Genomic DNA, 13889 nt, shown 5'->3' on the forward strand with positions numbered 1-13889 from the left:
GCCGTTCAGTTACATTAATGTATTTTAACTAGCTTTATAATAAATCAAAATAAGTACAATAAAATGAATTTATGTAATTTTATGTGACTTTCATCACATAAATTCAGTTCCTAGTACTTAAACAATAAAACAGAAAGGAAAACTGGAGTAAAACAACTATTTTGGGGAGCAGTATATACAAATTTAAAAACAATTCCCAGGTATTCAATTTAATGATGAGGATTATAAAATACACATGGATTAGTATAATGAAAATTATTATTTTAGGAAGACACAAGATTATTTCTTCAGCTACAAATCATTACAAAGGGCAAGTTTATGCCAAATTAAGAATAGTACTGCCTGGCCAGTGTGGCTCAACGGTTGAGCATCGACCTAGGATCCAGGAGATCGAGGTTCGATTCCCAGTTAGGGCACATGCCCGGGTTGCGGGCTCGATCCCCAGTTGGGGTCGTGCAGGAGACTGCTAATCAATGACGACTCTCTCATCATTGATGTTTCAACTTTCTCTTGCCCTCTTCCTTCCTCTCTCTGAAATCAATAAAGATATTAAAAAAAAAAGTACCTGTAAGTAAACACAAAAAGAACAATACTGTGGTTATTTCTAAATCCAAATACAGTTAATTTTTAAAGAGATATTTATAGAAAATTCTGATGTTTCATAAAGGCACAATAATGAAAAAAGATATATTCTGAGTGTAGTGTTAAAAAGTGGAAAAATACATAAACTAAGGTGATTTTTTCCTGTGACCAGTAGATGGAGGGTCATGTTTGATGTTAGTATAAATTAGTTTTATCTGACCACAGTGACTTTGTAATGTGCGCCCTCTGGAGGACAATTATTTCTTTGTGTAAGAACATGAAGCACTAGCACTCAGCCTCACAGGTTTATGAACAGCAATTTAGTTATGTTTAACATAAGAAAATCTTCTGGAACATTTAGGTGTGAGATCAAATTTGGAGTAGTGAATGAATTTCATAATCAGTCATTCACTTCTTAACCCTATAATCTAGGTTTGACTACAATGAAACTGATCAAACTAAAAAGCAAATAATAAAGAATGAAAAGTCAACTGGTACATCGAATGATAACTTCTGAACTAGGTATTAAAAGATAGGGGGAGTTTGCCTGCTAGACAAAATAGGAGAGGGGAAAAAACAGCAGATACTAAACAGCATAATGGGAACTAAAGAACTAAAAGCAGTCGTATTGTTGGAACACAAAAAGTCCTTATTGATTCTACCTTTATCATAATTTATCAACTGCTCTCTTTACCTTGCCACCACCCTTGCCTACCATGCCACTTTCATCTCTCCATAGACCACAATAGCCTTCCCACTCTCTTTGCTAACCTTTAAATTCCAATCTTGCCATGGTAAGCAGCCACAAAATGTAAATTATCTCATTCCTCTTCTTAAAAATGGCTTTCCATTGCTATTAAAATCAAGTTCAAAAATCATCAAAATGTGACTCCTAACTATACATTCAACCGTATTTCCTATCAAACTCTCCCTCATTCATTTTGCTGCAATCACTCGGGCCTTACCTCATAAGTAGCCAACTCTTTCTCATCTTTACATGTCATTTCTTTCTCTTTCCACCTCTCTTCATCTGGTTACCTACTGCATCTCATTACAGCTTAAGTGCTGCCTCCTTAAGGAAGACTTGGAGTAAAGAACCATAGCTATAAAAACCTACTCTACAAATTCAGAAATCATTCTTTTCTTTCTTTTTAAAAATATAATGTGGCCTGGCCAGGTGTGCTCAGCGGTTGAGCATCGACCTAGGATCCAGGCGATCAGGGTTCGGTTCCCGGTCAGGGCACATGCCCGAGTGTGGGCTGCAGCCGATCAATGACTCTCTCATCATTGATGTTTCCCTCTCTCTCTCTCCCTCTCCTTTCCTCTTGGTGAAATCAATAAAAAATATATTTAAAAAATATATATATATATAATGTGTTACTACTGAAACGGCAACCTCCTGGTGCACTCAACCAACTGAGCCACACCAGCTAGGCTGGAAGTCACAGCTAGCTCAATCAGAAGATAACTTTTTTTTGGTTTAAAATATTACAGATGTCCCTTTTTCTCCCCAATGACCCTTTCCACCCCGTCCCATCCCCCTCCCCACCACTGTCCATGTCCTTGGGTTGTGCATATATGCACATAAATTCTTTGGTTACTCTCTCCCTGTCCACCCACCTGCCTTCCTCCATCCCTCTGACATTCGTCAGTCTGATCTATGCTTCCATGTCATTGAATCTATTCTGTTCATCTGTTTATTAAGTTCTTTAGAGTCCACATATAAGCGAGATCATGTGATGTTTGTCTTTCTCTGCCTGGCTTATTTCACTTAGCACAATTTTCTCCAGGTCCATCTATACTGTCCCAAAGGGTAAGAGATTCTTTTCTGCAATCCAAATCTTCAGAACCCACCCTGAACCTGGAAGTAAAAGTTTTTTGATTTACATCTATTTCAAAGTCTAAGAATCTGGACTCTCACTCAAAGCCCATTTATTTTTGGTGTCTTATCCCATAACAGAATACAAAAGACAATTAGGCCGGGATAAGAGAAGAGGGAAGTAGAAGCTGAGAGGTACACGACAGTAGGGGGATGTGGAGCTGCCAGCAAAGGGGAAACTGAAAATAGTATTTCAGAAATTAAAAAGGTTAACTTCAATTACCTGGTGGTTAGTGAAATGATTATAACATTGATGAAGACCAGAACCTTTACATTTCCTATCATGTCATTCAATCACTGAAAGCCTGTTATAGTACAAGACTGGCTACCTAAACTTCTGGGACCTGACTGGCTTCAGAATAATGATATTTCTAAATTTTAGGTGTTAGAACTCCCTAAAATCACAATGATCAAGATAAGACTAAATCCAACACTTTATGCATATGTTCTTTTGTTTTTTCATGTTATATAAAGCAATGGAATGTACAATAGTTTTTGAATAATTGCAATCCAACTCTATATGTTATTGCTTCAATGTATAAATACACGAGAACTGGCACAACTGATATGTTACTGATTAGTTTCTTATGACTGGGCAGTCTCTTGTTTTGATCTGCAATACCATGTTCATATGGTTTGAACCAGCCTCCATGACATCATTAACCAGTCATTTGTGGCTCAGTGAATCACACCAACCATATGAGCTCTGTACTACAGCAAACTACTTTTCAGTTATTACACTCTCATGATTTTTAAACTGATGACATTTTGAAAAGCCTTTAATTCTGTTTAGATTTCTATTATTTATACTCAATGATAATGATCTTTAGTAAATACCCACAATTAAGTACTGCCCAAACAAATGCAAATTAAGTCTTTCCCCTCAAGCTACTTAGGGACTGAGACCAATAAACAAATGAAACAGCAATATAACACAATAAAAGCAACAGTAGAGACACATACTAGGTACATAGGCAGCTCAAAAAAGTAGTAATCCACTACTCTTGAATGAGGTAAAGGAAGGAAAAGTTGCCTGAACCAGCTCTGAAAGTATGAATAGGAGTTGCCAGGGATGAGGAAGGGCATTGAAACATAGCAATTAACGTGTGCAAAGGCATGGAAGCTTGAAATGGCATTGCATATTTGAAAGAATCATGAATAGCTTGATTGGGCTAAAGCACAGGCTGTGTGTAATGAGAGACAAACTGGCATAGGACAGAGGAGCAGGACGATAGAAGTCTAACAACGAGTTTAGATCAAACAGAGAGCTATTAAAAGATTTTACAGGGAAATAATCAGATTTGTGTTTTAGGAAGAGAACTTTGTAGCAATGAAGTGGCCCACTGGATACTCTTACAACAGCCTGGCCAAAAGGTGACGGAAGCCTGATTCCAAGTGGTAGAACAGGGAGAAAAGGAAGGGGACAGAATTAATACAGAAGATATCAAGCAATGTTGAGAATGTAAAATAAAAAGGATCTAGCACAAGTTAAAGGAAAATAAAGTTATCTCTAATCACTACAGTGTCACTGACAGAACAGGAAATATAGGAAAAATATTAAATAAATGTTGCTAAACAGAATTCCCCTATGTCAGATGAATAGCAGGTAACCATAATTTGTAAAAGTTTAAATAAAATGTTTTTTAAAAGAGAAACTGAAGTTTTAATCAATATATTGTTTTAAAAAACAAAAAAGAATTTAAGCAATATTTGAAAAAGAAACAAGCACTTCAACATTGTTAAAGGTATTAAAAAAAAACAAACCAGTAATAGTTCCAACCTACTTATATAATAACTCATGGCCTGACAGCTTCCCAAAGCAATCTGTGATCCATCCACACTACCCAAATCTATTCATCCTTTCTCAGTTATGCCACACAATTTAAAATCTCTGCTTTGGCATAAACTGTTCTCTCTCCTAGAAATTCTAAACCACCTCCCCTCCAAACAAACTTCCCACTTTTCTCTGATGATGCTCTGCCCCAACACTCCCAGGAAACATACTAATCAGGCCTTACTTTGTGATTCTTTCTCCAAATCCTAGCAAACTAAATCTTAGTCAAGCTTCTACATGACATGCATCTAACACGGAGCCTTGTGTGAACTTTGTTCTCTCCCCTCACCTGCCCCGCCATGAAATTCTCAAAAGCAGGAACTTTTTCCTCATCTTGGTATCCCCAGAGTCTGGTATACTACAAAATGCCCAATAAGTGTTTGCTTAATTGAAATGGAAAGTGGCTGAATGTTCCAAAATAACAGGACACACAATAGCCAGAGGTCAGAATGCAGTCACTGCTGAATAGGGTCGGTTCCAGAATTCATCTACTTATTGTGTCTGTTGCCAATAGAGGTCTTAGAATGTGCACCAGGAAAACAAGATTCACCATTTACACTGCTTCCCAAACCTTGACCATGTACTAGCTGTACTAGATGCTGAGTACACAGGTAAAGGGCAATGTCCCATTATCCTTAAGGACTAGATATAACTCAAGTTCTAGGTAGCCGTTTGGATTTAGTCATTCATAAAGTTATCCATACTTTCAAAAATTTCACTCAAGTAAATGGGTCTTAATTTTTATCACTGGTATAAATTAGAACATTCTTTTATTTGTCCTAAACTTTCAAGCTTAATCAAATTAAATTTCCCAAAGAAAGACATCATAAAAGTCATTAGACCTGGATTCTAGTTTTGATTTTCTCATTAATTTGTTGTGTAAATTTAGGTAAGTCACTCACACTCAATGCTTTAGTTCCTCTCCTGTCAAACGTGGGGGTGGAACCCTACAGGAAGTTTCTAATTCCCACTGAGGTCTATGTGTTGTTTGAAATATAATTATAAATTATAATTTATAAAATAAATTATAAATTATGAAATTATAATTTAAAATATAAATTATAAATTATATTGAAACAATTATAAATGATGGGTATTCATAGTTTACAGATTTAAGTTAAGAGTGAAAAGACTTAAGCTTAACTTCTTCTTAGCATATATAAGAGCTGTCTCCCATTACTCATCTTTTCAGTTATACTTGTTTGAATCTCTCTAATTTCATTATACAGGGTACTCTTATGAAGTAATGCAACAAGCCTTTTAAAAAATTCAACAAAACTTATATTTCAAACTAACGCTTTTCTTTGAAGTAGTAACTTTAAGAGGTAATGAAATTATTCCAATTATACTGACATGGATAAATAAGTAACATTTCTGAAATTCTCAAGAAAACTAACTTCATTAATCAGATGTTTCTAACCTAAAACAGAATCATTCAGTTTGATGGTCCAGGTTATCAAAACTGACTTCGATTATAATTTTCAACACCTACAAAAGAGGACAAGACCTGGCTATAGCTGAAGTCAAAAAAAGCAAAAAAAAAAAAAAAAAAAAAAGCTGCATTGTTTATAGCAGCAAAAGAAAACAGGCCAACTTCTTACCAATGCAGCTGCAAAAAGACATAAGTAAGCTCTCTGGATACTTACATAGAATAATTTCTAAGACATTAAAAAGTGAAGCGCAGAGCAATATATGTAATATGCTATGTTCTGGTTAAAAAGGGAGGAGATAAAAATGTTACCTACAGAGAGAAATGGGAACTGGGCAAATGAGGAACAAAATGGAAAGTTAATTTTTATATTTTACGTTTTTGAACCATGTGCACATGTATTACCTATTTTAAAAAGCTAGATTCCTCAGGTTTTGAAGACAATTTCTAAGAGGAAGTCTAAAAAATTTTGAGTAATGACAAAATCACTATTTGGCCTTCCAAGATCAAAGTAAAATTTTTACTCATCATTTGTACTCTGCAACCTGCCCCCTCTCCTCACAGCAATAAAATATAGGTTCACTGTGAAAAGTTTAAAAGAAATGAACAAATTTTAATTTTTTAACACTTTTCAGATTTTCCAGACATTTTTTCTATATTTCCCCCTACTTAACAAAATACATTTTATTCCCACCCAACATTGTAATACAAATTACATATTTATGGTGGAGGTATATTCATTGTGTGCACAGCGTTAATTAACCCTTCCTCTACTAGCTGAGGGTTTTCAATTATAGCGCTCCTCCCACAGAAGAGGCAAGCAACCCACCTCTGTCTCTACAGTGAGACTGTTCACAGAAGGCCACAAAGACCTTCTTCCTGGGATTTCCACATTAGAGCTAGCAGAGACGACTCTCTTATCTTGGGGTTATGATACTAGGAAGATGCCACATCACATCTTATAAAATGTGAAGGTAATTAAGTCAACTACAGTAAAGAAAGCAGCCCAGGAAGAGAGATGGACACAGCAAAAAATACAGCACCATCATCTGAGCCGATGAATCCAACCATACCTATACTTCCTGGTGATGTGAGCCAATACACGCTTTTTTTTGTTTAAACTAGTTTCACATGTATTCTTGTCCTTTATCCAAGAGCCCTGACCAATACAATTTATCAAAAGTTTTTAATATCACTGGATATTCTTTAGAAGCATGGTTTGAAATGCTGACATAGCATTCCATCGCATGAATATACCATATCTATCATCACCTTATTAGTATTAACAGTACTAGTACTTCCTTACTATTGATAATTCGGGGCTCTTTCCAATTATTTACAATTAAAAACATTATGTTTCTTTTAGAAGCCTCAACTGTACAATGACATTTCCTCTTCATGAAGACCACATGCAGAATTCCAAATGTGCATGCAGCATAGAAAACAATGCTACAGACTTATCAATTCAAAATCTTTTTAAAAAACAGAAGTTAGTGTTACTTTTTTAATTTGCTAAATCATGTTCTAAGGTTCTTTATAACATGAGGAACTAAAGTTCAAGCCATCATTTGTCTGCTGGTCTTGTTAAAATGATGACAAATAAAAAGAGATTCTGTAAGATATCTTATACTAGGACTCCCACCTCCCAAAGTAGTAGACAAAAAAAGTAAACTTTTAGGGCATTAAAACTGCTATACAATAAAACAAGAAAAACAATACCAGTAAACATTCATTCAGTAATCAAACTATGAGCCTGACTAGGGCAATATAATGAGGCTCACAGCTCATAAATACATTTAACCAAGTGGAATTATTCTACCTTTTTTAACAATTTTCCCCCCTTATAATACATTTAAATGCAAATGTACAATGCCCTACCTATCACAGGATCTACTAAAGAATAACTTCAGGTACAAAGTCAGTCTGTTTTTAAACCCTTTCAAAAAGATTATTAGAAATACTAAGCAATTTCATGCTAGAATGACTAGACTGTGGAATTACAATACTTATCAATGGCCTTACCACCTTAATGAATGGCACTATAGTTATTATTTAGTAGTATTACACTAGCAAATAATCTATAAATCTGTAAAATTAGCATTGGATTAAAAGACATTTACCAGTACCATCTCCTACTTCTCCATTCCCTGCCACATAAATTCTTATGCTTAGCAAGTGCCTGCTTCTGCCTATAATAAAAATAAAAAAGATCTTAGAAGAGGTCAAGAATACTAAATTTCTTTTATGTTTGTTTCTTCTTTTTTAACCAAGTTTGTTCTCTTTTGTTTTAGATCTTGGGCACAAATCATTATTATTTACTTCCTTGGATTAAAACTCTATAGTCTTAGCCCTGGTCGGTGTGGCTCAGTTGGCTGAACGTCATCCCATGCACCAAAAGGTCTCCGGTTGATTCCCAGTCAGGGCACATGACCGGTTTGTGGGATTGATCCCCAGTAGGGGCCATGCAGGAGGCAGCCGATGAATGGATGTTGCTCTCTTACATCAATATTTCTCTCTCTTTTTCTCTCTCTAGAATCAATAAAAACAGGTATTAAAAAATGAACTCTAGTCTTAGAAATAGATTTTTACTTTTTCCAATGGTAGTCTACGCATGTCCACTACAGTGGGTAAGACAAAAAGTACCTTAGGATATTAAAATTTATCTAGAGACAACCTATAAAAGATATGCTGAATATATCTGTAGTTGGAAATCTTCATGACTTTAGTTTACATTTTGATTAAAATGAGGTGATGGCAAAATTTCCAACAAACAATACATTTTTTAATAAAAAAGAAGTTTCTCTAAAATGGGAAGTCAATTTTGTAGACTCTTTAAATCCTAAGAAACAAACAAAAAAAGACCCAGGCAAATAACAAAACAAAAACAAAACAAAACTAGAAAACCCAAAAAACTTATCTTTTAGCAACATGTAAGCATGAAATGGCAATGAATCTCTTAATCATTTAAAAAAAAGGTACGATGGTTTGCCCAGTCTGGCAGGACTTGGCCGTTGAGGATCGACCTAGGATCCAGATCTCGGTTCCATTCGCTGTCAGGCAAGGCACATGCCCAGGTTTCCGGCTCCATCCCCAGTGGTGGTGGGGGGGTATGCAGGAGGCAGCCCATCAATGACAACTTTCTCATCATTGATGTTTCTATCTCCCTCTCTCCCTCTCCCTTCCTCTCTCTAAAATCAATAAAGATATATTAGAAAAAAAAAGTACACTGGTTTAAGGAAATTAACGCAGTAAAAATTAAATTACTTAATAAATTTTATGCCACCAGAGTTTAACTAGTACTAAATAGAGCATAAAGCTTTCACTACTTGACATGAGTGGTATGCATGCGAGAGAGATCTGGGGAGAGGAACAACTATTCAACAGAATGCTGAGGGAAATTTTTTCATTTAATTATGTAGTAGTTAGTAAGATCTTACTTTTTTGCTTAAGAAATTTTACAAAAAGAGAAAACAACTATATATTCAACTTTATATTGTACATGTAGTATAGGCCCCAAAAGGCTGCAGAAACATAGTCAAGTTAAACAATGTATATTTAATTAAATATCTTGCAAAAATTGAGTACTTCATGGGACAATAAGGTTCTCATTGCCTTTCCTCCATTATATGCTTAATGTAATGATGACCTTCAAGTTAATCATAGTGCTAAGAAGTCATTTATATATTGAGAACTATTGCTTAGGAAAGACATAAACAGAAACATTTAAAAACACAAACGAAAAATACAAACATATTTAAAAGAAACTTCCATAGTTATAAAAATAACTAACATAAACATGTAATAAATAAAAATGCCTTAGATATCACAAGTAACATATTCTTAATACACTGAAGATACTGCCTACAACTGGTTTGGTTTCCACAAACTGAAAATGTAAGGCAGATATAACTATTAGCAAACTTTATATCTGACTTTAGGAATGATCAAAACCTCTATTATGACTTTCAGGTGATAGTAAGCATCTTTGGCTCCCTTTTGCAAATGTGCCTTCTTTTAAAATGGAAAGACTAATTGGAAATGACTTTACAAAGAAGTTTTACACTAATTAAGAAACGATTATTAATATCTTTAGAATTTCTGACACTTAAAATATAAGAGGAGGGAGGCCTACCTAAGCATTCATAACTTTATGATAATGCATCACTACAATATACATGAACCATGCACAAAAACGCCCCAAAATAAAAATAAACAAAAGCAAACTGACGTTGGTCCTTGGTGCAGATACTTTTTAAAATTTTGAATAGCAACGTGAAATGTTTGTGAATTAAAAACACACACCTGTAAATCTGTTCATAAATTAAATCTTGAATACTTAAAAATCACCATTAAGCTGCATAAATTCGTTTATTTCTTCACTGTTGATATTTTTAACTTTGAATACTGGGAAATTTCTAAGTCAAGAAAAAAGCCACTGTGTCAATGCCCTTGTTACCCTCTCCCCCCCCCCCAAAACAAAAAGCAGAACCACTTCCCAAGCTTTTCTCTTTAAACACAAATAGTTCAACTACTTTTTTCCATCTATCTTTGCTCTAAATTCTCCAAGGCACCTTTACCTTAAACCAAAACGAACCCTGAACAAGACAAATTAAGCTACGTTTCCAGGAGACTCACAAACGCCGTTTCATGGTCAGGCCTGGGAGTAGTGAGCCCTCCCCCCCCCGCCCCAGTTTTCAGCCCCTTCTCCCAGCATTTCGCACCCGCTCAGTTCAAGTGGGAAGAAGGGGGCCCGCAGTGCTGGGCCCGAAAGGGCAGAGCCAGGGCCTAGACCACTACACGGTCCCCGAGGCCGCTCGCGCGGTGGGAGCAGGTAGCGGCACCGAGAATCGGACGCCGGAGGCCAGAGAGGTCCAAGCACACGGAGAAGGCGCGGACTTGGAGCGCAAGGCTCGGGACCCCCTCGCTGCCTCCTTTACTGTCCCCTCCCCCATGCTGGAAAAGCAGGGCCCCGGCCGGTGCGGGAATGGGGAGGAGGTAAACCCGTCCTGTCACTGCACCGGGAGAAGTTGGAAGGAGCACATGTTCTACGGAGAGAGGCCACGAACGCCCCTGCCCTGGCCCCTAAAGCCAGACACCACCTCCAGCCCCGGAGGTCCGTCCCCTGCGCCTCACCAGGTCGTAGTCCTCCTCATCATCGCACATGAAATCATCTTCCATGTCAGACATCTTGGCCGGGAAGGGGGGAGGGGGAGGAGAAATTGGAGACAACCTCCTCCCACAATCCTCCGCGGTTCAGAGGCGTCACTCCCAGCTTCTCCTCGCCTTTCCGTGGCTCTTAGAGGAGCGGAACGTTTCCACCCGGAACAAATGCGCTCAGCGTTGAGGGGATTCGCTACGACGCCAAAAGGCAGCGCACCGCTCTCTCTTCCGGCGAGCCGGTTGGTGCCTTAGCAACTAGACCTAGCAACTGGGGAATCTTCAGGCGCTGCGGGGCTCCGCTGAAGGGCCTTGGAAACCTTGAGCTCACGCACACCGAGCCGTTTCCAGCCTCCTAGGCTAGGGGACCCCCCCCCCCAACCCTCGCCTTGACTGGGACTCTGGAACCTTCTCATTCTAGTGAAAATAAGAGACAGCCTAGGACCAGCAGCCTTTGGCGGAGCGATGGGTGACATGCCCGTCTTGTGCGACAGGTAGTGTGCTTTCTGCCGTCGTTGTCTATGTGCTAGTGTAGCCCACACATTGCGGGGGGTGCGCCTGTGATGTTTGGAGGCCTTTTCACCAGTACGGTTCACACGTAATGTTTGTTGTGTTCGTAGTCGGCAAACGATTCGGCGGATATCCCAAATTAGTGAAGCATGAATCTCAGGGAGGCGCCCGAAGTCTTATTCTGTTGTTCAGCGAATTATAAACTGACCTTTCCTGCCCTCGGGACCGCATAAAGGTAGGGTTAACGACTGGCTTTTTAAAGTGCATTATTCTTGCACAAAATCATGAGCACAATTCGAAATAAGAAAATTAAAGGGGAAAAAAAACTTCTCAAACAATGAGCATTTTCGGTATAAACTTCCAGCTCTGCCCACTTATGCCCGCCTAGTTAGGTATAGGACGTGCATACTGTACAAGATGTTCTTGAGAATGATTATGTTAATGGTTTTATAATCCCTCCGTTGAATGAACCAATACACCTTAATTTACTTCAGCTGACATTTTGATACATTTGGAATGTTGCAAAAATAACACTGTTTTAAACAATTCCCCAGTGAATATCTTTGTCTCTTTATTTTGTCTTCGAAGAAAGTCAAAGGAGGATTACAGGCTGAATTTTTTTAGTAATCACTTGAATTGACATTTTTTGTCATAGTTCTTGAAAGTCATATAACAATAATACTGTCTACCCATAAACAGATTTTCCCTACTAGTCTTTTCTTTCCAATGTTTTATTATGAGAAATTTCAAACATGCAATAAAAGTGAAAGAATAGTCTGGGGAACATGTGAATATATCAACTTTATTTGTGTGTGTATGTATTTCCTGATTCAACTGAAAGATGCAGTTATCATGACATATCACTCTTAAGTGCAGCTATGTGTGTTACCTAAAAATAAGGACATTTGCTCATGTAATCACATCATTATTACACTAAGAAAATTAACCATTCCCTGATATCATCTAATAGCCAGTGCATGTTCAAAGTTTCCTTATTAAACATATCATTTTAGAATTGGGAGAGCCTTTAATTATACCACTTTAGAGTCCACGGCTTCGCAAGCATAGCAGTTCATTAAATTATAGCTTCCCAAACTCCATACCAAAGATTCTGATTCAGTAGATCTGGGGTAGAGCTCTGCAGCCTGTACTTGTCACCTTAAAACAAAACAAAATCTCCTTATAACTGGGGCGACTGTCCATCCCAGTTTGCATGGGACAGCGCTGGTTTAGTACTGTTTTCCCAGAATAGTAATTATCAGCATCTGTCACTCTCAGAAGTTTAGACAATAAGTCACATGGTTATTCTACCTGAAATTCATAATTCTTCAAAAGAGAAAATAGAATCCTAAGGTGATCAAGAGATCTCTTTGCTCAGAGTAATCAGAGCTACATAGTTTTGCTTTTTAGTCAATAACAATTTTGAAATTATCAACCATGTACATACTGATTACATGTATAAAAATTCATTTACATTGAATTTATTTATATAATTTGTTGCTTTTTAATGTAATTACTTAGTCCTACAATGGAGAAAGAATTGTTCAAGGAAATTAGTGATGAGCATTAGGGAAAAATGCAGCTAAATTTTGAACATACTATCCTTGGCCATCTCCAAATTTAATAAAACCAGTCTGGAAATTTGCTAAGACCAGTTAAAAAGGTCTTCACAGTGCTTAGCACACTCCTTGTGCACACAAGTGTAAGGAATGCTTGTTGAATAAATAAACATGCTAATTAATTGATCTTTCTGTGCAGGGAATGCCTTTTGTTCTTGAAAGTTCATTTAAATGTTACCTCATTCACATAGCCTATTCTGAATACTTTGTACAGTTACGAAGTATTTTTCTTGACATCAGTTTTCTTGACATCAATTTTACTCAATGGTAAATAATAAATTTTTATTTTAATGGTGCATTGATGTGATATGGTGTCCTTGTCGAAGTGGGTCCTGTGTTTTCAAGAATATAAAGAAGCTTTGTTGAGGTATAATTTAGCAGCTTTATAGAGGTACATTAAACTGCACGTACTTAAAGAGTACAATTTGATGAATTTTGACGTATGTGCACACCTGTGAAACCATCACCACAACCAAGATAATAAACATATTTATCACTGCAGAGTTTCCTGATTGCCCCTTGGTAATCCACTTTCTCCCTTCAATTTTCCCAGGAAATCACTGATCTATATTTGTCACTATAGATTAGTTTATATTTTCTGGAGTTTAATTTAAATAAATCATACAGTATGTACTCTCTTTTGCCTGGCTTCTTTCATTCAGAATAATTATTTTGAGATTCATCCACGTTGTTGCATGTATCAATTGGTGGGTTTTTTTTTATTACTGAGTGGTCCATTGTATGGATACACCACATTTTATTCATTCACCTGTTGATAGGTATTCTATTTTTTTAAGTTTTTAGCTAATACAAATAAGCTGGTAGGGTCATTTGTGTACAGGTTTTTATATGGACATATGTTTCATTGCTCTCATGTAA

General features: G+C 37.0%; 2 protein-coding genes across 6 annotated transcripts in view; one reads left to right on the forward strand and one right to left on the reverse strand.

Annotated features, from left to right (window-relative positions):
- The window catches only part of COPS2 (COP9 signalosome subunit 2), a 28516-nt gene extending 17567 nt beyond the window's left edge, over positions 1–10949 (reverse strand). The window contains exon 1 of one of the 2 annotated variants that reach the window (XM_081132523.1): positions 10858–10949. In XM_081132523.1, coding sequence (XP_080988649.1) covers positions 10858–10911 — 54 coding nt within the window. In that variant the 5' untranslated portion in view covers positions 10912–10949. The remainder of the gene's footprint in view (positions 1–10857) is intronic. The other variant, XM_081132522.1, reaches the window with a different exon arrangement.
- Positions 10950–11113: 164 nt separating this feature from the next.
- Positions 11114–13889, forward strand: part of GALK2 (galactokinase 2) — a 123529-nt gene continuing 120753 nt past the window's right edge. For 2 of the 4 annotated variants that reach the window (XM_081139040.1, XM_081139035.1), the window contains exon 1: positions 11118–11375. Coding sequence is in view for 1 of the 4 variants with exons in the window: in XM_081139035.1 (XP_080995161.1) it covers positions 11347–11375 (29 nt within the window). In the remaining 3 variants the exon portion in view is untranslated. Of the gene's footprint in view, positions 11376–11501; positions 11627–13889 lie in introns of all 4 variants that reach the window. The other 2 variants (XM_081139036.1, XM_081139039.1) reach the window with 2 other exon arrangements.

This window comes from Miniopterus schreibersii (genome assembly GCF_964146895.1).
Source record: "Miniopterus schreibersii genome assembly, chromosome: 1".
In the NCBI taxonomy this organism is placed as follows: Eukaryota; Metazoa; Chordata; class Mammalia; order Chiroptera; family Miniopteridae; genus Miniopterus; species Miniopterus schreibersii.